General features: G+C 42.3%; 1 protein-coding gene across 10 annotated transcripts in view; it reads left to right on the plus strand.

The window, feature by feature from the left end:
- MECOM (MDS1 and EVI1 complex locus) overlaps window positions 1–26,716 on the plus strand; it is a 298,479-nt gene extending 271,763 nt beyond the window's left edge. For 5 of the 10 annotated variants that reach the window (XM_052687086.1, XM_052687088.1, XM_052687094.1 and 2 more), the window contains 10 exons: window positions 3,482–4,838; window positions 6,438–6,525; window positions 8,984–9,010; window positions 16,355–16,521; window positions 17,764–17,841; window positions 20,126–20,295; window positions 21,330–21,474; window positions 23,837–24,073; window positions 24,883–25,069; window positions 25,933–26,716. In XM_052687086.1, coding sequence (XP_052543046.1) covers window positions 3,482–4,838; window positions 6,438–6,525; window positions 8,984–9,010; window positions 16,355–16,521; window positions 17,764–17,841; window positions 20,126–20,295; window positions 21,330–21,474; window positions 23,837–24,073; window positions 24,883–25,069; window positions 25,933–26,067 — 2,591 coding nt within the window. In that variant the 3' untranslated portion in view covers window positions 26,068–26,716. The remainder of the gene's footprint in view (window positions 1–3,481; window positions 4,839–6,437; window positions 6,526–8,983; window positions 9,011–16,354; window positions 16,522–17,763; window positions 17,842–20,125; window positions 20,296–21,329; window positions 21,475–23,836; window positions 24,074–24,882; window positions 25,070–25,932) is intronic. The other 5 variants (XM_052687089.1, XM_052687090.1, XM_052687095.1 and 2 more) reach the window with 4 other exon arrangements.
- Window positions 26,717–26,968: the final 252 nt, after the last annotated feature.

Below are 26,968 nucleotides of genomic sequence, written 5' to 3' on the forward strand. Positions count from 1 at the left end.
TCTCTTATTACAGTGCACCGCCCAAGCTTGAGTGAAAACTCACCAACACTAAGGTAATTACTCACTGCCTTTGCAGAATGTCCAGCCTCTCCAAATAGAAACCACATGCCATAATAGGTCAAACACACTCAAAATAGTACTTAGTCTTTTTTTTTTTTTTTTTAATAAGCAGAAAATATGCAAACTTAACTGCTAGCTAATTCGGGTTCCAGAGATGATTGCAGTGCAGAGGGTGCTTTAGTGTATGATTTTTTTTCACTTTGGGACACAGGCTGGGAGTTTGTATTAAACCTGGGTCTGTGCAGCAATAAAAGCTGCGAGGAGGGAAGCTTCCCTTACAAGTTAGTTGCTTAAAAGTACGGTGCTAAGATTTAAAGGATGTAATAAGGTGTAACAGGAGAAATCAAACCAGCTTCTGTTGCTTTGATATGTGGAAGCAATTAAAGTTGATAACCGTCCCCCATCTACTAAATTTTAAGCAAAGCTTTGCTTGGAAATAAAAGTCATGTGGTGAAAAAGAGGGTCTTGTAACAGGAACTTGTCTGGGCAGTCCTGGCTCCTCACACTTAGTAGAAGTCAAGGCAGTATGGTTGACTTGCACCCTTCATCTGCAGAACCAGCAGCTTCTGCCACATCCCACCTGACTTCCCCAAGGTAGTTCCCAAGAGGAAGGCACCTCTGGAGGGAAAGAACTTTGGGCCTGGCTCCAAAACTTCTTGGTCAACCTTGAAAGCCCTCTTTTTAATAGACTGTTAAATGGAAGAAACCTCCCTTCAAATAGTTTTAAATAACTGGTGGGCTCAAAGAGGTGAACTCCTCAGTACAGCTGTTAATTGTTTGATCAAGATGATAGTAAAGATTTCCATATGTTAATGTTATTGCCATTATCAATTTAATTTCAAAGCTAAGATCAAATATATTAGCTAAGTGGTTAATTTGCATCCCCCTTTAACAGTCTGTAAGGATCTCTCTCAATTCTTAGTATGTAATTTTGCGTTTCTGCAGAAGTAGAATATTTCTTGGTTTCTTTGACTTTTAATGAAGGATAATAAGTTTTAATGGAGAGTAATAATTGATAATTATTCATGTTCCTTAAAAGAGAACGTTCTGAACTTCTAGGAAGACCAGATCTGTGCCAGCACATTCCTCTCCTCTCCTCTCCTCTCCTCTCCTCTCCTCTCCTCTCCTCTCCTCTCCTCTCCTCTCCTCTCCTCTCCTCTCCTCTCCTCTCCTCTCCTCTCCTCTCCTCTCCTCTCCTCTCCTCTCCTCTCCTCTCCTCTCCTCTCCTCTCCTCTCCTCTCCTCTCCTCTCCTCTCCTCTCCTCTCCTCTCCTCTCCTCTCCTCTCCTCTCCTCTCCTCTCCTCTCCTCTCCTCTCCTCTCCTCTCCTCTCCTCTCCTCTCCTCTCCTCTCCTCTCCTCTCCTCTCCTCTCCTCTCCTCTCCTCTCCTCTCCTCTCCTCTCCATTGTTTTTTTTTCTTTTTTTCCTTCTGTTTCTTTCCTTGTGAATGAAGATTTCCAACAGGAACGCTGACTGATACACAGCAACAGACATTCTTCCTGAATTACTGCATTGCAAATTTCCTGTCTTTGGGCCTAATTCTGCGTTCTTTACCCCATGAATTGTCAATGAGACATGAATAGGGAAAAGGGGTGGATGCAGCATGGGCAGGATCAGGCCCTCAAACAATGGGAGCATTGTTGCAGAGATACGGAGCAGCCTGCTGAAGAGGTAAACAGTTGAGACATGACAACAAGTGGTCAAGTTTCTCAAGGGCAGAGATTAGGACGAGCAGGAAGGTTAGTGCAGGCCCCGGTGTGAGTGGAAGTCAGAGGACGTGATTGCAGTTCATGGGAACCAACAGTGCAGGATGGGATACATTCAATTCAGTTTCCTCTGCGGGCTTAAAATAGAGCCATTGTAAATTATGTCAGTCTGTCTCAAATCTTGAAAATGATTGTTAAAAAGGCCTCAGAATACACAATGTGTATTGTTGTGTGGCTTTGATGTGTGAAAGATGAGAGCTTATGATATAACGCAAATTAAATAAAAATACAGTAACCACTTGCTTTTTCCTGCTGGAAAAAAAAGAGGGGGGGGGATTTATTACAGAGGGATAATCGCTGCTTACCGTTACTGTTGTTGCCTTGTTTTTAAACAAAGCTAGAGCTGATAGCAGTAGAAGCAAGTTAGTCCAGAGGTGCTGACAAATGTTAATGTATTGAAAGGGCACAGCCCGTAGCACAGCCTGGGGACCTGCCTGCTGTCCCGGCTGGTCAAGAGGATGGGAAAAGAAGACAGAAAATTAAAATGGTAACCTAAGTTAAACGCAAGAAGGAAAAGAAATGTGTTATGAAGCTGTTCTAGAGAACTAAAAAAGAACTCCCACTTGGTTCAGCGACGTTGTTCACTCTCTGTAGTTGTGTGCCTTACCCTGCACTGGTGATGGAGATGCTTTCAGCCTCTTGCTACTAAAGCTGCTGTCTGGAAGCTATGCTGTGGCACAGTGAGTGTTGCAGTTTAGCTCAGGCTTCCCCTCCAGGCCTTCAGGCTTTCTCTTAAGTGCTTCGAGGCTGAAGTTGCTCTCATCCCAGAGGAGTTTGAAAGGAAATCCATTGAGCTGTTCCAAGTATTGGACATGCAAATAAATACAGCTGCAATTTTAAAGGAAAATGTTGTTGAAATAGAGTGTATTTTTTCATGTGCAAAAGAGAAATATGCAAAATTAAGACTAGTAAAGTTGTTAAGACATGGAATTCATAGTTATGGCTTCCAAGGCGCCGTGTGCATTGCATGTATTGAAATGCTTTGGGCATGTGAGAGTACCAGACTATGGTTACTCTAGAAGTTATAGCCTAGACTTTCATGAGTTTAACGTAATTAATTGTAAATGGAAAATGATGCTTGTTGATAATAGTATGCACTTGGAAATATCTGATTGTCTTCTCCTTCACCTCTGTCATATCTTTGGGTATTGCAGGCCAAAGGCTCTGACAGGCAGATCTGTCTGTCACATTCCTGGTCTTGCAAATGTTTATGACTAACTTCTCATTTGTGCGTAGTGACACTGATGGATATCATTTGGAGGCATAAGTGCTCACTCAGGAGCACCGTGACTGTACAGTGTCAAAGCACTGAGCCACAGCTCTTGGCAGGGCTTTGGGTGCTCATGCAATGCAAAATAATGGTATCAGATGTGCAAAACTGCAATGAAAGGAGCAAACGAGGAACAAAAATGGTATCTTTTAGTCACTGCATACCTTTTCTGGTTTGCTGGAGGGATTCTTTGGTGCTATCTGTAGACATTTGTCTCCTTTGATGCCTTGCTTTGGAATAGTACAATATCTTTTGTGCACACAGACTTCTTATGGCTTTCTGAGAGACACTTGGAGGGTGAAAAAAATGGTTTTATTTGCAGAATTTGGAGGGTGGGGGCAATTATCATAAAGCCTGAGATTTGTTGTTGTTGTTGTTTACATACAGGTGAGGTCTGCCATAAATCCTATACTCAGTTTTCAAACCTTTGTCGTCATAAGCGCATGCATGCTGATTGCAGAACCCAAATCAAGTGCAAAGACTGTGGACAAATGTTCAGCACTACGTCTTCCTTAAATAAACACAGGAGATTTTGTGAGGGCAAGAACCATTTTGCAGCAGGAGGATTTTTTGGCCAAGGCATTTCACTTCCTGGAACCCCAGCTATGGATAAAACGTCCATGGTTAATATGAATCATGCAAATCCGGGCCTTGCTGACTATTTTGGAGCCAATAGGCATCCTGCTGGTCTTACCTTTCCAACAGCTCCTGGATTTTCTTTTAGCTTCCCCGGTCTGTTTCCTTCAGGCTTGTACCACAGGCCACCTTTGCTACCTACTAGCTCTCCTGTTAAAGGACTACCAAGCGCAGATCAGACAAACAAAAGTCAAAGTCCCCTCATGACCAACCCTCAGATACTGCCAGCCACCCAGGATATTTTGAAGGCACTAAATAAGCAACCATCAGTAGGGGAAAATAAGCCAGTGGAGCTTCAACCAGAGAGGTCCTCTGAAGAGAGGCCGCATGAGAAACTCAGTGACCAGTCAGAGAGTAGTGACCTTGACGATGTCAGTACCCCCAGTGGCAGTGACCTGGAAACCACCTCTGGCTCTGATCTGGAAAGTGACATTGAAAGTGAGAAAGAGAAATTTAAAGAAAATGGTAAAATGTTCAAAGACAAAGTAAGCTCTCTGCAGAGTTTGGCTTCAATAAATAATAAGAAAGAACACAGCAATCATTCCATTTTCTCACCATCTTTAGAGGAGCAGACTGCGGTGTCAGGAGCGGTGAATGATTCTATAAAGGCTATTGCTTCTATTGCTGAAAAATACTTTGGTTCAACAGGACTTGTGGGGCTGCAAGACAAAAAAGTTGGAGCCTTACCTTACCCTTCCATGTTTCCCCTCCCATTTTTTCCAGCATTCTCTCAATCAATGTATCCATTTCCTGATAGAGACTTGAGACCGTTACCCTTGAAAGTGGAGCCCCAATCACCCAGTGAACTCAAGAAGATCCCAAAGGGAAGCTCTGAGTCTCCCTTTGACCTCACCACTAAGCGTAAGGAGGAGAAGCCAGTTACTCCCATACCCTCAAAGCCAGCAGCTCCTCCTGCGGCAAGCCAGGACCAGCCTCTAGATCTGAGCATGGGCAGTAGAAGTCGAGCCAGCGGCACAAAACAGGCCGAGCCCCGGAAAAACCACGTCTTTGGTGAGAAGAAAGGAGGTGACCTCGAGCAGAGGAAAACGTCGGAGGCCTCTTTGCAGCACGCCCGACCGACTCCCTTCTTTATGGATCCCATTTACAGGTAACTGACCGCATGCTGCGCCCCGGCACCCTTTGGCACAGCAGTGAGGTCTACCAGGATGACCTGCACTGCCTGGCTCCGGTAATGCTATAATTAGCAAGTCTTCATTACTGCCTTGCTTTCAGTGGGTTACCAGTTAAACCTGTGCAGCGTGGTGTGCAGTAGTGTAGCCTCTTAGCCAAAAATGAATTGGTGTCATTGATCTGTATTTACTGTTTATTTGGCAATACCAGTTGGCCACAAATTGCTTCTTGCCAAGTGGCTTTACTGCTCTCTGCATCTTCCTTCCCTGGGATTAGAGGGCGTCTCGAAAGTCGCCATTGCACACCACCTCTTTGTTCTTCCTAAATTAAATAGCAGTATCTCAAATAAGCAGATTTGTCCCAGGATGTATAAAACTGTGGAAATTGAGAGTGATTTCTGCCCTTTATAACACTGATTTGAGTAATGGGTGGATTTATCTAGGCATTGCATTAGTATAATTGGAGGCACAATGGCCTTGTGTGTACAAAGCCTAACCAGTGGGTTGGTTAATCTGATCTACCTTATTAAATCAATGGGAGCCTTTGTGTTGGCTTCGACGGGCACAGAAGCAGACGCTGTTTGTCAAGTGAGGTTTTAAAAATGAGTTGTAAAATCCTGACCCCTCGGTGTCTTCCAGTAGTGCTGACACCGAAGCCACTGGGAGCTGGATTTCACCTACATCCCATGTGTGTCAGCCCCTGGTTGCCCTTTGCCTTTCTGCTTGCATATCTGCAATCAGCCGAAGTCATGCATCTAAATTAGTCCAAGGAAATATTAGCCAAAAAAATAAAAAGTTTATTACCTAAGTGACTGATTTTACAGCCTACTGTTAAAAAAAAGTTAGGGTTGTGAAAATGATTTTAATTTATTATTGCTTTATCTAAGAAAGAAGTGCTGTAGGCAGAGTTTTTGCAGAATGCTGTTACAGAAGACAACAGGCATTCATTTTGAAGAAATGTAACGTGATGTTTATTGAGATGATCTTGCTTATGCCTGTTTGATATCTGTATCGGACCATAGTTTCTCTCTGTGTCTTTAAATACCTGAAGCAGTGAAAATGAGTCGTGTTTCATGGTCCTGTGCTATGAACTAACAAGAGCCATAGAAATTCTGGCAACATAGCATGAGGTTGTTAGAGAGCCTTCCTTTGCTGTGAGTTACATCTGCATTAGGACAGCAGGATCACTGGTCACAGCAAGGTCTTGCATGGGCAGCACTTCAGCTCGGAGCTCCTACTGCTTCAGTTCTACTCTCCCAACAGACGAACACGCTTGGTTGCCTTATTTCTTCATGAAAGTCCATAGTAATTAATCATTGGTTCTTACTGTCATAATTACTGGCATTTTGAAGTGGAATTACTTCCTCTGTAAATGGCACCATTGCCTTTAATGGCAGTTCACAGCCCCCACCATAGCAGCGCAGGAACTGGGAGCTGATGTACTGTCCTTTTTGGCCATTACCTCTGAGAAACAAATTGCCTGATATGTAACTGGACGTTTTAAACATGAGTAGCTGTGTAATTATTAATGTCTGAGACTGATTCATCATAAGAAAATCTAATTTTAACATTTACAGAGTAGAGAAAAGAAAGCTAACTGACCCACTCGAAGCTTTAAAAGAGAAATACTTGAGACCTTCCCCGGGATTCTTGTTTCATCCACAAGTAAGTATTTTGGGAATTTCGATGTTGTAAACAAGCCTGTTGATGCTTCAAAGCAGGTGCAGATAAATGAATGCAGCCTTAGTCATTTTTGGATTTCCTAAAGCACAAAGTTTTTGCTTCACCATTGTGGTGGAAAAGCGTAAGCATTGTTCTGAGCTTCTTGATGTTTTGCAGATGAAACAACATGTTTTGATTAGAGAGGAAGCCAGATTCAAACTACATGCATGTTTGAGAACTGCGTTCTTCCAAAACCAGAACATAACCACCAACACTTGCAGCTGCCCTGTCTTCTTCAGGGCCGTTGTGGTGGAGTCCATATTACCTGCAGGGAGATGATGTAGGTTCAAGGCTGGGCAAGCAAAGCTGAGCCTTCCAGCTATTTGCCTGCTCTTGTAAGATCCGTTGCTTTTGTCAGTATTGAAGGAATCTAGGAAAGGAGATAACACCTTCTACCCAATACATTCGGGCCTCCTAATGCAAACACTCCATCTCTTTTTGGCAGTAGTCACTTGCAGTGATCTTGTAGGATCCCTTCTCTTTCATGCCCAAAGCCATGCTATACTAGAGCTGCTGTCTCATTCGTAGGCCTTAATCATACTTTTTATTTGCTGAATAACAATAATTTGTAAGTCGTTTTTTTTTTTTTTTCCTTCAATGACAACAATAGTTGTAATGTTAAGTTCTGTGGAATGTATTCTGAAATATGGGACTTAAGGAGTCCTGGGAAGGACAGCTGATGAGCTGATGGCATATATAGTTGCAGGTACACAGTCACAATGCTCTTCCATGAGAGGAAAGTGCAGCAAAACAGCCCTTTTCAGTTCCAGTGCCTGTGGGAAGTGAAGGGTCTATTAAGTATTAAAATTGTGGAGAATTTATGTACAGGATTTAATAGCAGCTCAGCACCTCCTGCTGAGTTATGTTTTTTTTGTCAGAGTTGCAAAGCAATCAGTGAAAATTCCCATTTTGTAGCAGACAGGACTAATGCACCAGTGCCCAAATGAGGCCTGAATCCTCCTTGGGTCCCCTGGTGTAAAACTGAGCTGATTCCTCTCCATCAAGTGAGTGATCCTGTTAGAGCAGATAAATGGTTGTAAATGAATGGTGAATTATTTAAATGAAGATATTTAAAGTGGAAGAAATGATACAATTTTGATGAGTCCCTTGATGGATCTTCAGGTGTGCATCTGTGTTGTTTAATTAAATTGGGTTTGAGGGACTTTGTGAGTTTTAGCACATGATGGTGTGATGATGCCAGTGGTTGGTGGTGTGGAAGGAGGCTGCTTGTGTCAAATTGCCTTGCTAGGAGGGTATTTGGGGGTGAGAAGGAGTTGGGTACTGCCTTATGAAGCCAAGGAGACCTGGAGGAAGGTCAGTAGAGGATGCTGGGAGAGGTTAATGTGGTGAAATGGAAACAGCAGTGGGTGCTCTACTATCAGTGAGCAGGACCTGCCCCACTGTGCTGATGCATGAGGACAGTGCCAGTGCAGACAGCGTGTGAGGGGCCAGTTCTGTGCCATGAGGCCAGCAGGGATGGCTCCCGCTGCTGAATGCCACCCCAGGGTTCTCCTGTTGTGAGCACAGATGGCTGCGTTGCACCTCTTGGCCCATCCCTCCACATTTCTCATTTGCAATAGAAAATAATTCCATGGTAAAGTACTGGCTTTTGTGTTACCTGTCTGTTGGGTAACCTCTTGGGAGATAGGTGGATGGAAAAGTCCTGAGCGTAATGTGTGCTCTTAATTCATTGTAAAAGAAAAATAAATCACCATCACGTGTCATGTCAAAAAAGCAAATGTCCAGATCTGATTTCTTGCTGAATTTAATAAAAAGGAGCCTCTTGTTTGCAAAAGCAGAGCTTGGCTCGGTGTTTATAGAGGGCTGGGGAATGCCTTGCAGAAAAGCTGCTTTTGTTTTACAGCCCCATTCACCCCTGTAAAGTACAGGTGTGGACTGCCCCGTAACTTTTCATTTTCTGCTGGCAGGTTCTGTCTCTGTAAGATAGGAACAAAATATTTTTTATCATTCCTGTCCTACAAACATGTATTTCTGTAGGTTGTTTCTGAAACAGTTTGATTGAACTGAGTCTAACCAAAAGTTTGACTTCGTTCTTTAAACTGGATAATAGGAGCAGTAACAGACTAATCATTAAAATAGGCTTTGGAGTAGAGATGAAGGTCATAAACTGTGCTGTCCTTACCCTGCTTTTGCCTGGGCAGAACCTTCCCAGTGCCGGTGACCCCAAAGCTGTGAGAGATTGAGGCAGATAATTGTGTGTTCACAATAATTTACTGTAACAAGGATTGCCTTTTTAGGGAGAGAATGCCCCAGTGTAACAGATCATTCAGGATAATGTCTTAATTAGTATCTTTAAATGCGATCTTAATTAGTAGTTTGATTGCAATGAGGATTCCAGCGCAGGAATAATGTGTTGTTTTTGTTTCAATTTTGCTCCCAGTTCCAATTGCCTGATCAAAGAATTTGGGTAAGTTCATGCTTATATTTTTGATTTAATCACTGTGAAATAAATTGCATAAGAAAAATATAATATGAAGGATAACTTCCCACACAATTACAGAGCACGCCACGCTTTCCCACAGAGCGCTGTAGCGGGTAAATGCTGTGTGATGTCCAATTGGCTTTATTTTCACTGATCTAATCCTGCAGCTTTTATTTGCTGATGGCAATGGGAGCTTTACCTAAGTGAGGGTTTCCGAATGCGCTCTTTGTTTGTACTGAACTGAAAATGTTCCAAACTGTTTTCCTTCAGAGATTGTAGTGACAATTTTCAGGCTGAAATATTGTTAGCTTGCAAGAATTAGAAATATTTTATCTATGTTCTAGAACATTAAAACACAGAGCCTCGGAGGACTTCGCACTTGTATCTCGTATTGACTTCAGAGGGAGTCAGTCACTTTAATAGCTTTGAAGTTTGGAGTTTAATTGCTATATTTAAAGCCCAAATAAAACACCCACTTATTTGCAGTGCTGGGATCAAACTTGTCCTGTGTGTATAGTTACACACAGTCCCCCCTCGTGTGAACAGAAATTCTGCTTTTAGTATCTGGGATGCATTCAAGCAGGCTCATCTATTTTTATAAAACTTATTTTTAATACATCTAAATTGTTCTTGAAAAAAAAAAGAAAACAAAAAAAGAGCCACAGCAACTGCTTTTACAGATGCAAGTGGAATAGCACCGAGATTTGCTCCTCTTATCGCTGAACCCATCAATACTTGCCCCAGATTTTTTCCACCCTCACGGCTGTGGGTCTCAGAGGGAAGACTTGGGGCTGACTCATGCTTGCTCATGGCTTGCAGTGGGATGTGGGCTGGTTGCACGAGGTGAAGCCAGGATTTCCCAGACAGAGACGGCAATGTGCTCCTGCCTGCATGCATGAGGCCCCAGGGATGTCTGTACACTGCTCTCCTCCACGGCAGCCATGGGGCTTTGCTTTGTGTACATGTGGCTTTGGATGCCGGTTTTGTCTCCTTGAAATGCTGGCTTCTAGGATCCTGAGTCCTAAGATCCTGAGGACAGATCCTGAATGAGCTCAGTCACAGAGAGGTGCCTGGAGCTGTGGGAATGTGTGTACCCAAAACCCCGTTGCAGCGATGCTGGCCTTAGTGAAAACCAGTAAAACAACCAAAGGGAAAGCTGCAGGGATTTTCCATCATTAGTCCTATGCAAGCAGATGACAAGCCCCTAGGACATAGGATCAGGTGCCGGGCTTGGAGGAGTTCCCAAGCATCTTCTTTGCAGCAGTTCAGAGCGGCCATATCCAGAGCCCATGGAGGGACGTGATTTGGTCTGTGCGCCCTGCATCTCAGAGATGCTCTGTTTGGGGATATTTGGGGAGCTGAAAACCCCAGCACAGCCTGTTTCTTCGGTCTACTTTCTTTGGCATTGGCTTGGTCTTTGGATTTCCTTTGTTCTGTTGTTGTTGTGTGAGTGTGAATCTCCAGGCCATGCTAGTGCTTGAGCAGCTGCAGCAGCAATAGGTATGTAAGGCATGAAGTGCCTTGCAGGGGATGCTGATTCATGGGTGAATCTTCATCTTGAGAAATCTGAATGTCACATGTGCCTTTCTGTCTCAATTCACAGTTGCCTGTGCTGTATATTTCAAGATTATTTCACATTGTTTCTCATTGTTTGGCAGGAATGCTGTAGTCTGACTCAATGGGGAGCATCCTCTCTTGAGCGGACCGTAATTTATTTAGTCTGTGAACTTTTTCATTCCCTACTGGTCCCATCAAGAGAAAGTTGCTATAAAGAGATTGTCTAATGAGATTCAAATTTCATTTGCAATCCCCTTGTGGAGCATAATCATTAAGTAATTAAATTAATTTAAAAATAAATGATAAGAACTTTAATGAGTACATTAACAAAGCTTTTATTTTACGGGGTGTATTTTAAGACATGATCCATTCTGTTAGATTTAGATAAACGCTCACCAACAGCATTAACCCAAGTAGAGATTTTGTGGGTCTGTGCTGGAGGTCAGCTGAAGTTTTTTACAGCCATGTGTGAGTTCAGCCGTGTGTGCAAGGCCTTTGGGCATGGTACAGCTCAGCCAAGTGGCTGGATGGCCAGATACATTACAAGCAATTCACAAGTTGTAATTTTTAGAGAAAGCAGCATGACTTGAACCGGGGAGGAAGAAATTCTGAACTTCAGTAGTTGGGTCTTCAGGATTTCTCTAAATAACAGTAGTAAAAATAGAAAGCAAACGTTTGAACCATTCTTTTCCCATGAGTTGTGACCATAAAGTCAGTTGTTTTTATGTTAATAGCATCGAAGGAGTCTCGTTAGTAAAACATTAGGTCATGTAATTGATGGCATTGTCTGCTAGATTATTTCATATCATCAGGTTATTCTTAAAAAGCAGCAACAACAAACCTTGCTTTATTTATGCCACTTTCTCTGTGGTTGGTTAATAAATTTTAAGACAAATACTCAGGACCCCTGCTGATGGTATCTTGCCCGTTGAAATGTTTATAAATACTTGTTTTAGCCGATTATGGTAATGTCTGCATTTCTGAGTCCGAGCTGGGGAATTGTGACTACATATTAGTTTGCGTCAGTAGGAGGTTAATGGGCTCTCAGGGAGCAGGAGGGAGGTGGGGGGAAGCTGCTTCCTTTTCCAGACATCTGGATGTAGATTGAATCAACAACTCCTATATGTAAATCAAAAGTTACTGCTCCCTATAAAACGCTGTCAGTCACCAATCTCAGATTAGGAGCAGACATGACTTGTCCGTAAGGCCGTAACTGCAGTGTGAAATATGTAAAGGGACCTCCTTGCTCTCCTGCCTCCTCAGAGGGCTTTCTCCATGGATGTGGCAATTGACTGATCCCCTCCTTGGGGTCATGCCTTCCTCCCTGTGCCCAGTACGGGATGGTTGCAGTCCTGGGTGCCTGCTGGGGCTCAGATCCCCAAAAGTTTCCATGCCTGGTGGTGTTCAAGCACCATCCCTGGAGCAAAGCACCCTGCTGAGACTTGATGCTGTAGCAGTTTGCACCAGGAGCTCGGGGTTTTGGAGGAGTAAAGGCTGCTTGGGTTGTGTTTCAGCTGAAGGAAGGGTTCTCCCTGATTGCTCCTAAAGAAGCTCTGCAGAACAGGGAAAGTCTTCTGGATTAATAATTATCTAAACAAACAAACAAAAACCAAACACACCACCAACAGGAAAACAAAGGTAAGAATACATCAGCAGTTTTTGCAGCAGTTGGACTGTATCACCAGCTTCACCCAGGGGTGTCAGTGGGATGTGAAGGATTAAATCTGTTTGTAAACAGCACGGGAAAGGGAGCAAACAGGCTTAAGAGCAGAGAGCCAACAGTTTATTGAGAACAGCTAAATGCAAAGCTAACTGCAGGAGTTCCACCAAAAGCTGAGTCACCAGGGATTAAAATAGCAGAGAAACTCCATGTTAGTAAGTACCTAGTTACACTCTTAGCTCGGGTCATTCAGGAAAAGCATCTTGAAGTCAATGGTTTTATGAAAATATTATCTGAGTGCTTAACAGAAACGAACTGAAAATGTCATTATGTTATACTGTTTTCAGGTCTTGAATACAGCTGAAAGCCCTCTCAAAAAAGGCAGAGTAGAATTAGAAAAGATGCAGAAAAGTGCAACAGTGATGATCAGAGGTAGGGAACAGCTTCCCCACAAAAAGAGCCTTAAGTAGATCTTGATTTTTGAGCTTGGAAAAAAAAATGCCTGAGAGAGCTGTGGCACAACTCTGTAACATGGTGATTGGTGAGCAGAACCTGAGTGAGAAATGGTTGTTCATTAGTTTTTACAATACAGAAAAAATGAGAGACACCCAGTTGACTTATCAGGCAAAAGGATTTTGTTCAAAGGAACAAAAGCCAGTGTATTTCATATGCACCTAATTGTGCTGGTGGACTCCTTGACAAAAATGCAAATGGATTCAAAGTGGGTTTAGAGAGATGAATGGGAGCTAAAGCCATCACCTCTCAGTGCAGTAATCGAGATGCAACCACTAATTAAAGCTCTTATACATCTCATTTCTGGCACGTGACAGACAGTGGGCAGAAGGTCTGGTCCTTGGAGGACCATTTGTGTATCCCTGGGGCCACTGCTTAAAACCATGGCACTGGTTCCCCAGAAGTGTATGTCAGTGTTTGCAATTCCTGCTTGGTCTTACTACTTCTGTCCTAAGCACCACAAATTCTGGATTTCACATCACTCTGTTCAGATTTTGCAAATGGATTGATGAGTGGTGGATGTTAACTGAAATTTAAGTAGGTGAGACCCTGTTGTTGGGCAGGGATGACAGGTTTTGTATGGGCTGTAACAAACCCATGCTGCACATGTGTGTATCATCCCCATGGCAGTTTCTGTGCCAGGTGCTGTGCAGCACTGGGGGCATCCCAAATATGCTAGGGAGAGAGGAGCAGAGGGCAGGAGCTGAGAAGCAGCTGGGATGTGACAGAGAAGAGCATTCTGAAGGTTGCAAACCCTTCAGTGGTTTGCAGCTCACTTCCCTATGTCTGCATTGTTGATGCCTTCCAAACTTTTGTGTAAGATTTCCTTTTCCTACTGCTGATGTCAGCTTTTAGCCTTGGGTTTTTTAGCCAAGTTTTCTGTGGAGGAGCATCAGCTTCTGCACGGAGCTGGTGACCTTCACGGTGGTGCGCAGTCTGGGCAGGAAGGCTAACAGGGAGCAAACCCATCTCTCGTCTTCACCCTGCTTTAATCAGAGCTGGCTTGTGTGATGTTGCAACCTCTGCAAGTGCATTTTTGGAAGAAGAATTTACTGCTCCTGTTGTTCTTAAGAAAATGCTCCAATATTGTGAGCCCCATCTCCATCGGATAGACACTGCTGTAATCGTACCGACAGCAGCGGAGTGACACTGATTCATATCAGGAAAGACTTTGGGCTGAGCATTTCCCTTTGTTGTATTTCTCGAAACACATAAATCATACCAGGTAACTACAGGGATCAGTCTTTAAAAAACACAATAGTCATTCCTGTGGTGAGAAACATATTTTAGGAAATCTCGTAATGCTTTATAATAATTGGAAGTGCTTGTATTTCCTCTGAATGAGGGATTTAAGATTAGATCCTGATTTCATACCTGTCTCAGGACTGATGTAGTCCTGGTGGCAGAGAAGGGTTGGTACTGACCTACAGCACTGTACATGAGAGAAGATTCATTCTCCATTTCTCCTCTGCAAAATCCCGAAGATAATAAAAAGAAATAAGCATGACTAAGCCATTTTAAATGGAAAGGGGAAAATAGTTGCTTTAATATATTACTAAGGGAACCACGTACGTGAGAAATGATGAACCAAAAATGATTTAAAACCACTAGATAATGAAACTGACTTGAATATTAAATATACATAAATAAAACATTTATTATACTTCTCGATGCCCTTATTATTCTTCACTATAAATATGTGCTATCATAACCCATACACTGTCTTGTCACTGCTAATCAGCCTGAAGGCCAAAGGTCATTTTTCATTTAAACCATTAATTTTCCACAATTGCAAAACTGATAAATGATTTCTTGCAGGGAACAATTAGAAGGAGTTACAGGCAGCAGAAGAACTATTATAAAAGGTTTAAGAATCAATTCTTCCTGCAGAAAAATATGAAGTCCTATAAAAATAAATGTATGGTAATGTTGAGTCATATGGGTTGATAATGACATCTCTCTGCCTAGATAGAATTACCTCCTCTCCCAGCAGCATCATCATTACATATCTCATGCCTGTGATCAGTACATGTCAAAATCCTTCATATTGACAAATGTGCTGTCCACTTGCATCTGTGGAGAATGTTTTAGCAGCTGAGTGATTATGAATCAAACCCCAGAGCTTACAGCCCCTACTGCCTCGCAATGCTTTCCCATTTGTTGCCTGACAAGTAAATGTATCTTGACTTCCCTCTGAGATTTTCTTTTTTTTTTTTTTTTTTTGCAGCGTGTTTGATGAAAGACATTTGGCAAATTGGCAGTGGTACTCTGTACATTGCAATTTGTACTCAGCATTAGGAGCCTGAGCATGAAATGAGAGGGCAGGCTGTGGGCTAAAGGGAAAAAAAAAAAGACCAAAGCCAGAGCTAGCCAGCACCTGCAGAGCCCTGTCTGGAGACAAACGTGCAGTTCTTCCCATTAAAATAACAGCAAAAGGAATCAGAGTAGTCCTTGTGGATTCTGAAGAATGTGCTGCAGAGGTGTTCTGATAGATAGCACTTGATTAATGCTGTGGTTTATGACGAAGCAATTTGCATGCTCGTGGCATGGGATCTCCAGTGCGCTCACCTTCTTCAAGTGCAGTTCTTGCATTTCTATTGTTTGTTTATTATTTTCCATTTGTTTATGGTGACAGTAGGAGGCAGGCAGCTATTTTACCTGTCAGGAGGCTCAGCAGCAATCTTCAGCTCTTTACGTGACAATGTTGGAAGTTCTGGAGCCATTTCTTGTGGTCATTTCCAGACACTTTGAAGGGAAACAATCTTCAGAAATTATTTAATACCCCCTCCCTGAAAATAAAAGCCCTTTCATACAGCTACAGGAAGAGGCAGCATCCCAAAGTGCATAGGGTTTACAAGCAACTAAAGGTAGAGTAGAAATATTAAGAGGTTGTAAGAAAACCTGACAGGCATCTAGCGGGTAATGTGAATGAATAAATAGCACCAAACCCACCAGAGCTTCATTTCTGATGGATTTATGTCATGACGTTTGACTCTGATCTGCAAGATTTGACTGAATGCTTGGATGTGGCTGGGACAATGATGGAGCTTCTTGGCTTGTTGCATCTGCTAGTTTAGCTGGAGTGCTTTGTGTCCTTTGAGATACTTGTCCTCTGAAAGTCCATAATTAAAAAAAAAAAAGTAGGAATTCATCTCTTACCGAATTCTCTGTTTTTTCTATTGATTTGGTCTAAAGAGGCCAGTGGTTTCAGTAGATGGGCTGCACCTGACACGCACCCAGAGTACAGCTGCACAGCTCTATTTCTGTAGCTGTTGAGGCTTAAAAATAACATGAAATGGCTGATTTAGACTTTGTATGGAAGCAGCTTTACTTGTAGCCATTAGAGCAGTTCTGCTGTGTACTGGTCTTGCAGTGGAACACAACCCTTTGCAGCAGTTATGGGGGTTACTCTGAGAGGGCCATCATCATGGCCACCTCATTGCATACTCTGCCCAGTAGTTTTTGTGACTGCAGCTCTACATTTGCTGTTTTGTATGTCTTCTTGGAAGTCTTTGTCCTTTATGCTTAGCACTTTGACCACAGACACAAACCCACAGCGGTACTGACCGTGCCGACTGTTGTGCCATCTTCCATTGCAGATGTCAGCTATAGAAAACATGGCCGAAAAGCTGGAGAGTTTCAGTGCCTTGAAGCCAGAGGCCAATGAGATGATCCAGTCAATGCCATCCATGTTCAACTTCCGAGCCCCTCCAAGTGCTCTGCCTGAGACCCTCCTGCGCAAGGGCAAGGAGCGCTACACCTGCAGGTAACAACACAAACCTACTCCATAAACAACTCCTTGTCTAGATTGCCTCATCACTTTCATATTCACGAGTGTGCTTTCGTTATTGATTGATGTAATTTTTTTAACTGTAAACTATAGAATTGTTCTTCTCGTGTTTTCCTCCCTTTGGCATCCAAAGGTATCAGTGATAAAACAGATGACTTATTAGGACGTAAAATGAAGATGACTGTACATAGAACCAACATGAATGGGAGCTTTGTCAAGGAGAGCAGAATTAGCTGTCTTGAGGGCTTGCACGTCATGTAAAAAAAAATAAATGCAGTCTTAAAAACTAAGGGATGCAATGTTCAAAGCCAACATGTTAAGCAACCACCAGCCTCATTCTCCTGAGAGCTGTGTGTGCTCTGTCCCCATACAAAAATCAGCTGAATGTGATTAATAGAACTGCAACAATTATAAACTGAATAGTAATATGCTTCTTAAATGAGCAGGAAGGGCTCATTATATCTGTATATAGGTAGATAATATCTGTACCTATCAAGATGTATCCACATTCTATATTTTACATTATATAGTATGTATTCCATGTATCACGTATATTTATGCACGTTGTATATATATAATCATTATTATTCCTGTGCCATATTATAGAGTTTGCAGATTTTTTAAACGTAGATCTCTGTATCATCTCCAGAATGCACAGGTATTTGACATTGGCATATTGGTTTATCTGATCTTTCTGAAAACATGTAACCTTCTTTCAAGACGTGTTGTTATAGAAATATACCTTGATGGATTAAATCTTTGAGTCTTGTCAGGTCTGATCCTATTCAGTGCACAAGATGTTGTCACGTTTGCTGACACGCAGAATTGGCTGAAAGGTTTGAAATTTGCTTACATTGAGGTTGAAATCCAAGACTTTAATAGCAGATCCTCATGATTCCAAATCTGAATGTGACAGATAAGCACTTAGTGAGATTAGAGATTTTGTGCAATCTCTGAAACTAGTATGTTTTCATGTGCCATTTGCTTATGCAGAAAAAAAGCTGGTTGGTGCCAGCAATTCCAGTTCCATTCCTACGTGTGTGTATGTCTCAATCACTTATATTTATTTGATGCTTTTATTGAGGTGTCATTACACCAAAGCAGTGCCAATAGTACCACGTAGCTGTGATTCCATTAGGGCTGTGCTTGTAGCACATCTCAGACTGGAACAAAGCCAGCATTGCTTGCACTGCCTTACGGAACCTCTTCTCACCACAGGTACTGTGGCAAGATTTTCCCCAGATCTGCAAACCTAACCCGTCACCTGAGGACGCACACTGGAGAGCAGCCCTACAGGTACCACAGCCAGTTACACACATTGGTGGTTGTGCATTTTAGGCGAATAAAGCAAGGGGACACGTGTGCAAGAGTGGATATTAATGGTGGCTTTGTCACTGACCTCAGTGAATTCGGGGGGTGAGACACATTGCCATTGGAAAAGGCATGTCCTCATGGCTAAGCAAAGCTGTTCCCACGTGGTTGCTGTCATGTCAAGGTGTGTGCATGATGCTGGAGAGGTGCTTCAGCATCACTCACCCGTCTGCTCAGCTGTGGCACCTTGTGCATGAGCCTGAGCCCTTTCAATTATCTAGATAATCCCCACTGATACCAGCAGGCACATTTTGCTGCCCAAACCTTGGAAATCTCATTGCTACCCACCATTGCATTTTGATTTTGTATCTAAAAATAGGCAGTGCTTGGTAAGCAGGGTTGCCTGTGGTCAGGCAGTTCACTGCTAGGAGAGCTCGGGTGGACTTTTTGACTTGATGTTGGAAGTGGGCTGCCTCGTGCCAGCAGAACGTTTCTCCCCAGTTAACTCACCAGGAAATTTCTATTCTTTGTGGGAATGTATCTTTGTTTCTCAGAACCTTTTGAGGATGGCAAACATGAAAATTTGCCTTTGTTTAAAAAAGGGCTTTTTGTACTCCACTGGGCAAGGGTGGCTGCATGCAGTGCTGCTGTTCTGTATTTACACTGCAGAGATGAGGGGAGGTTTTGGTCATAGCCTGTGGAATTCTTTTGGCATAAGCAGCCACCCAGGCACCATTTGCAGTCCTGTCTTTGCCATGTGGGATGGATGGCACTTTGAAGAGAGTAGGGCGAAGTGATTTTCAAGAGGGTTCACAGCCATGTTTTGCCTTGCAAAAACCAAGTGGGCTTTTGTTGTTGTTTGTGTTTGTTTGTTTGTTTTGGTAAGAACTGTGTGGTGTTGTTTTAAGCCTAAAGTTGGGTGTTTTGTCAATCATCTGATTTCTGAAAGATCCCAGTTGCAAAAACATGGCTGCATTTATATCTGGATGCTTTCTGAGGTCTGAGTAACCAAAACCCATGTGGGTGTACTCTCTTGTTGATAAGGATATGTATGTGATATTTTATCCAGGACAGTTACACACAGAAATGTGTATGGAAGCTTTGCCTTATTGAAAATGAAAGATTAATTTAAATCAGCTGGAAAGAAGCCAGCTCATGTTCCAGTAAAACAAATGCACAAATTTCTGCATCACGGTTTTATGACCTGTAAAGAGCAGACTAAGCTCATTGTTTGGGAGGAAACAGTATGGTGGGGTTGTTGGTTTTTTGGTGGTTTTTTTTTGCCTCCAATCTCTTTGGGAAATGCGATTCACATCTGATTTTATTGAAGAAATGTCTTGATGCATGTAATGCCTGTCCGTGACATAAAAGCCAGGAACAATTAGTAGCATAATGGATGATTTCAGCACTAAAAAATGGACATCATTGACAAGCATAAGAGACACGTAGAGAAGTACAGGAGAAATGAAAGATTGAGAAACTAAAGTGGTGAAGACTGTTGGCTGGTTGCCAGCAAGAGAATTTGGAATAGTTATAGTATGACTTAGTAATGGCTTAAAGAGCAGTGCAGTAAAGGCTTCAGGGACTCCAAATCACTGCCGAGTATGAAAATTGATGCCTCTGGTACCAGAGTGATAGACTAAACTACTCACATTGGCACAGTATTAAAGGTTGGAATTGTTTATTGCTGGTTTTTGCAAGATAACCAAATTTCCTCTGGGATTAGCAATCAAGCAAGCTAATTCCTCAAGAAAAGATTTAATCACGCAGTATAATTTAGAATAGGAAAAGAAATAGCCCTTTTTACCTTATTTGAGCATTAGAAGAGATCTGTTTCATGTTTTTTTTCCAAAAGTGTTTAATTGTATTGTATTGGCAGCACATGAAACAATAGAGTTATTGCTCTACTGTTTTCAAACTTCCCAACTTTGCATGCAACAGTTTAAAAAACATGGGAATCAATTACCCAGGCTAATTCGATGCCATTAAGTCTGAAATACGATGCTCGTTCCTAAGAGCAGTATTGAAGAGATAAAGAGTAATGTGAATTAAAGATTAAAACCAATTGTAAAAGTGATGTCTTCTTTCCAAGAGCACGGCTCTCCAGTTATTCAGCCAGAACACTTTGGAGGGAGGGTTTTGGCACAAGAGGGACCAAGAGTTTGAGTAGTTAGGCAAAGCTTGGAAGGTGCTTCATGTCTCCTAGAGTAAATCTGACGTTTTAAGCAACTAACAAACGCTTTTCTCCCCACCTGTTCTGCCTTTTTAGATGCAAATACTGTGACAGGTCCTTTAGCATATCTTCCAACCTGCAGAGACATGTCCGTAATATCCACAATAAAGAGAAGCCATTCAAGTGTCACTTGTGTGACAGGTGTTTTGGTCAACAAACCAATCTTGACAGACATCTAAAAAAGCATGAGAATGGCAACATGTCTGGTATGTATGCCTTTTCCCTTTCCATTGCCCCCTGTGTGCAGCTCACGTATGCATACAAGGACTTCACATTCCCATTCAGTGCTGACTTTGAGCTCTGAGAGTGTCAATAGGCACAAGTTATTCTGCACTGTCTGCTCTGGTGAGGGGATTTTTGGAAAATACGTAAGTGCCTAAGCTCTGCAGACATTTAAAGTGCTTTGAAAATCCCAGCATTAACTCTACCCTTGTATAACTTAATACCACTGGATGATGACTTTTCTTTTGGCTTTAATTAAGCCAACCAGAACATTGTGAGAGCAGTCTGGGAAAATTGGTTGAATCCCAGCGATTTGGCTGTCGATAGACATCCCAGCTTTAGAGTCTCTGGGGGTACCCTAAAAGATTTTCTTGGCACACTGTAAAATATTCCCACTGTCAGGAGCTGAAAATCCCCGTGATGGAGGTAAATGCCCCAGAGCAAGTTTGTCACCTCACAGCAGCAGCAGAGGCAGCACTCTGTGCTGAGAATCGTTGGCCTGGTTTAGGTATCTGCAGGGTTTCATGAAACCTCTGCAGTCTTTTCAGTTTACTTTTTGCTCCAGTGGAAATAACCAGGTGCACGTACTGAAGGCAGAGCTGTGTGTTCCCCGCTTCACAAAGATGTTTGCAACTGGTCTCAGTGCTGACAAACCTGGGTGATGATGTCAATGCCTGCTTCATACTGGATGGAAACCTACAGAATTCATAACTAAACTTAAGCTCCATTTGCTCAGTTCAGCCATTGGTTATTGGCTGATGGTTCTGAAGCTGCAGGGTAATGGGGAAGATAAGTGGAAATAGTCATTTTGACTGGGAACCACCTTCGTCTGTGGATAGTAACTCTTCCCTTCTAAATGCCAGTTTTACAGCTGAAAGCTGGCAGAGCACCCTGAACACTCTCACTGGGTCTTACCCAGTTAAAACATAATTTCAGTTTTGTTTCAATTTGATTTAGAAGATTAAGCATAGCAAATGTAAATGAGGAACAACAGAAGTCCTTTACTTCTCCTGTTAAGGTACTGCAACATCTTCACCTCACTCAGAACTGGAAAGCACAGGAGCCATCCTAGATGACAAGGAAGATTCTTACTTCACAGAAATTAGGAATTTTATTGGAAACAGCAACCACAACAATCAGTCCCCCCGAAACTCAGAGGAGAGGTAAGTTGTGACTGTTACAGTTTCCTTTGTTTTACATTCACAGCAGAACAGGTGGACTCTACATCCAATAGCTAAACCTGGAAGGATTACTTAAATGTAATTTAAATGTGTAGTTAGTAAAGAAGGGTAAGCTGAATTCTTAAATGAAATGGAGCATTATATCTAAGAAGTTCCTGTTCTGCAACTGACTCAGTGCCTAGAAGGATGCTTGCTAGCAAAAAGTCAGTAAGGCTGTGGGTAGGTGAGAACACCTGGTAAGATTTATTAAGTGTACGTGTTTTGGTTCTTTTAAGCTAGTAGAAGAGAGGCCATTTCTAAGTATTTTCAGCTAATAAAGATTACAGCTAAGCTAAAAAGGCTGTAAAGGGATACACATATCAACTATACATATTTCTGTGAGGCTGGTTTTGCGTTATGAATTATTTATGCTTTTGAGTTGGCATTACATTATCGACATCAAAACTTTCTTACTGTTGGTGACAAACTTCACTGTCTTCTCAATTTCCAGATGTCTTTGTGAAGGAATAAAAATGGTGGACGTAACAAAAATTTCCCTGCAAGTATTGGATTAAGTGATTACATGCATATTCAAATTTCATTCCTTCTTGATTGGCAGTGAGGGCTTGGGATTTTTTCTTTGCACATCTGGTCTCAACATGTCCTCCAACAGGAAGTCAGCAAAGTGAAAAGGTTGCTGGGTTATGCAGTGTTTCCTTTCTAAATTTGGCACTTCAGACTGCTTTTGATGGATATTTTATCCCTGGCAAATTGCTGCATTTGAAAGCATAATTAGAGAATCTGTTTTCTTAATCACATGGCTTTTGTTACTTTGGTTGTAGTCCATCTCCCTTTCATTCCTTGCAGCCTCAATCGAGCATAACAAGCAAGTTGGCAGCCTAAGCCATACTCAGCAATTTCTTATATCTGCCTATTTAAATAAAAGATGATAAAGAGATACTGCTCTGATTAACTTAGAGAGGGGGTGGTTGCTCCAGCTCTCCCGACTCTGGATAGCCTCAGATGTTTCAAAACTGTGATATAAACAGACCATTCCCTAACTTTTCTTAATGCTTGTCACAATCAGCTGGAATTTGCTCAGAAAATAGATGAAATTACGCTATTGTGTAATAAACTATCTTTCACTTGTATGTCCTCCATAGGGAAGAAAAGTACATCTGTTATGACTGTGAGTCTTACATTAGATATCAAACATGTTCATAGGCCTCATCCTTATCGAGCTAAAACTTTTGCTGTATCCCACATTGTCCCACACAGTTTGAAGCACATGCAGTCACCAACTGTAGGCAGACAATAACGTTTCCATTTTTGTAACTGTATTCCTGGAAGAGTAGGGACCTTTTGCACAGTTAGAACAATAGCTGAATCAAGGCCTCCATGCTACATAAAGCAGTGGAGCAGATAGGCTGGTGGCTGCATTCATGTGGCCCCATCGGTTCAGCCCAGTCGTATCCTCAGCGCTTCTGGCCTTGCGTTTGCTGATGCCACAGTTGTGCTGATTACTGTTGGCCCTCGATGAATGCAGTGGACGTGATGTGGCTGCAGATAGATCCAATCCTGGTGGTTGAGGCCATTTGCAAGTAAGCCCCTACTACAGCATGGATGTTATGCCCTTGAAAAGATCCCATAGGAAGTAGTTAAGGAAAGTTTGGATGCAACAGACAATGGAGTAACCTTGTGTGGAGCAAAGGGTTCTCCACGTGCTCATTTCGTAAGACTAAAGACTTCTCATTTCAAACGTGTTATGATCTTTCTTTAATTCTTCAAATCAGTCAGTAATGCAGTTCAGTCTGGAGGCAATATTACAGACAACTCTTTGGGTCTTCAGCTGAATCACTTAGGTTCCCATGTATGTAATCCATACGTTCGGTTAAGTAATATGGCTTCCAAATGGATGGTGGTGTGCAAAATTAATTATGCATGTAATTTGGACTTTAAAACGCTGAACACAGTATTGGATGTCACTGTTGAAAATGCCAGATCTGATTTTCCGAGTTTCTCGACCCCTTATGGCTTCTGCAAAAAGTCAATGAGTTGTTTTGCCTAGACTACATACATGATTGGAAATATGAGATGAAATAATGCGTGAGAAAATTTGGAATGGATATCTGAACATCCTTCCTCTTGAACAGTAGTTTAGGCTCTCAGAATGGCAGGAAAATCTCGTGCTGATTGCACTGTAATGCCCCACTGATTTCTAGTGGAATTTTCTACAATAGTGCCTAAATGAAATGCTGTTATTTTACTGGTACATCTTTTTTAGATCTGTCTCTGACAGCCCGCTGGCATGGAGTTTTCATGAGTGATTTCTGGTGATTGCATTTGTTTCTTTTGGTACTTTCAGAATGAATGGCAGCCACTTTAAGGATGAAAAAGCCATGGTAAACAGCCAGAACTCAGATTTGTTGGATGACGAAGAGGCAGAAGATGAAGTAATGATGGATGAAGAAGAAGAAGAAAGTGAAATGGCAGGGAAAACAGTCAAAGAGCCTGTTACAAGTGACATACACGAGGGGACTCCTGAGGAGGATTACGAGGAAACGAGTACTTTGGACATGAACTGCAAAGCTTCCCCTGGCAGGTTGGTTCCTTCCTAGTATTGGTTTGCTCAATACACAAATAAAAACAATAAACCATACAAGAGTGCCAGCACCAAACTGTGTGCCGTGGGAACCTGTCTGAGGTAGCCAACTTTCCCGTTACGATAGCAACGTCCGTCCGTGTTTTGGTCAATACCAGCCCTGTTTTCAGTCTCTTCATGCAAACTGTGGCCTCCAAGGGGAAAAATAAGTTTGCCTAGGGAACTATTGTCATGTTCTGGGTGAGACAGGAAATGTTCGTGGGAGATATGTTATCTGCTCCTTAAACATACCCTAATATTCCATAACGGTCTTGAGAAAGGCTGTGGAGACACCACAGAAGAGAGACAGCCTCTCCCACTTCTGTTCCTGCTGCCCACTTGCTCCTTTTTAGAATAGAAAATGTGGTTCCTTCTGTTTCAGGACCATGGTGCCAGAGCACAAGGTGGTTTACGAACCTGTAAAAGGAGAAAAATCAGAGGTGTAAATGTGAGAGGAAGAGGGATTGCAGTGAGGATCAGCCTTAAATGCTAAGTTGGTGATGGTGGGCAGCACTAAATGCTACCAAGGGTGGTTTGGCCAACGTGACCATGCACTGCAGTTCACCAGCAGGACATCAAGGGGCTCTGGGGGCTCCTTCCAACCTCCTGCTTACCAGGCTGCTCTGCAGCACACGTGGTTTTTGGTGCAGGTGGTTAAAAACCTGGGAGTAAACGTGAATGCCTGAATAGTGTTGAGAGGCAGCAGTTCACTGGCAGCCTCCAGTTAACTGATGTTAAAAGTCCCTGTAACCTCTGTGGTGTTTTTGTAGGTATAAAGAGGAGGAATATAATAAGACTGGACTTTCAGCTTTGGACCACATAAGGCACTTCACAGATAGCCTCAAAATGAGGAAAATGGAAGAAAATCAATATAGTGAAGCTGAATTGGCAGCTTTCAATACTTCCCAGCTGCCAGAGGACCTAAAACAACCATTGTACAGGAAATCCAAATCCCAGGTAAAAGCTTAACTCAGTTAAAATGTTATTGTCACCCAATACCTAAAGGATTAAGCTGTTAGTCTGTGGCAGGCAAAGTCTTTTCAGATCGGTCAGGCAGGGCTGGGCTTCACCTCCATTAATCTGAGCGTCCCTCAGCTTCCCACTGCACTCCCACTACAGTGAGACAGCACAGGGTGCTCTGGCCTTGGTACCAGGGGATTTTCTTACTTCTGTGTTGCTTTTCTTCCTGTCTGCCACCTGCCGTGATAAGAAATCTGCTCCCTGCTTTCAGCTATGCAGTTTAACTGTAGGGATGCTACTTGCTCTTCTGGCTTGTCTTTGTGGTGGTTTTTTTTTATAGTCTGTTAATGTTACTTCATTGAGCATGACTTAGAAACAGTGATAATTGAGCTAACATCCAAGGGGCATTTCTTAAAAAGGATCTTTTTAGCCCTTGTGAAAGATTTGTATTTTAAAAACCGCAGAATATACCTGTGGAGAAGGACACAGCAAAGGAGACTGTGGTATTTGGTGAGATACCATAGCAGCCAAAAGATAATGTGATGCTTCAGGCTCTTGAAAGAAGCCTATTTACTGTAACATGAAGGCAAATGAAAGTCTCTGGGACCTTGCCTTTTATCAGCGCTTTTTTCAGAGCTTCATGAAGCCAGGGGAAGGCTCAGGTAATTAATAGTATCAGTGGGGCAAAAACATCAGTGGAAACGTTGACAGGTTTCACCTGATGCACTGTGATTTTTTTGCCATTGAACTTAGCAGACCAGTCGCGGTCCAAAAGATGCCGTAAGCAGATGGAAGCTGAAGGTTTCAAGCTCAGAGAACTTGCAGCATGACCTCTTCTTTTTCCTTCTTTCCCCATCCAGGCGTACGCCATGATGCTCTCTCTCTCTGACAAGGACTCCCTTCATTCTGCATCCCACAATTCTCCCAATATGTGGCACAGCATGGCGAGAGCTGCTGCAGAATCCAGCGCCATCCAATCCATCAGTCACGTATGACATTGTGAAGTCTTAGCAAGAATGGGACCAAGTCCAAACCAGTAGCATGGCTCTTTCATATATGACTATTTAAAAGACTGCTGAGCAGAATGCCTTATAAATCTGCAGGGTCACTCATTTAAAGTCCGGTGACCTTAAACTGAATAATTTTAAAAAGAAAGAAACTATTTATTCTCAATATTTTGTTTTGCACAGCAAAGGCAGCTGCTGACTTCTGGAGGATCAATGCGACTTAAAAAAAAAAAAGAGTTTCAGTGGATTATGTAAACTGGGGCCAGGAAAAAGTGTCTTCCAGTTCACCCGGCTTTGAGAGGCAGGGGCAAAAGGGTTAAGACTGCATTGATACACACACGGGCACTCCTTTAAAGTAGGAACTGAATTGATTTTCTTTTTGTGTAAAATAGTTTGACACAGGATTGGGAACAGTTGCTTTTATGTACAAATCTCTTCATTAAAGCTTTATGCATTTTAGCCCTTCAGAGAAAGAAAGAAAACAGCTATATGAAATGCACACTATCCATCAGAAACGTAGAAAGAAGTAACAGGGAATATTTTGTTCTCTCCGTAATTCTTTTGCCTTCTCAACTACATTGTTTTAAAAAAAAAAAAAAAAAAAAAAAAAGGAAAAATGAGAAAAAAAAAAAAAGAACTATGAGAAACAATACATAGGAGGCTTGTGTATATTGTAAACTATGAATGTTCACTGCTCCAAGAAGCTGAATCATCCCGATAATTCCGTGGAAGCACCGCGTCCATCGACAGCACCACTAGTTCCAATCATTGTAAGGAGATTTTGATTTTAGACAATCATGTCGCTCTTCTGTTGTGTCGCTTCCTTTCCCCCTTCCCTCTCATCTCTTCTTTGTGTTGTGTGTACCATGTATTTATTTGTTGGCAAACA

The sequence above is a fragment of the Tympanuchus pallidicinctus genome, unplaced genomic scaffold, assembly GCF_026119805.1.
Source record: "Tympanuchus pallidicinctus isolate F22 unplaced genomic scaffold, pur_lepc_1.0 scaffold22, whole genome shotgun sequence".
Taxonomy (NCBI): Eukaryota; Metazoa; Chordata; class Aves; order Galliformes; family Phasianidae; genus Tympanuchus; species Tympanuchus pallidicinctus.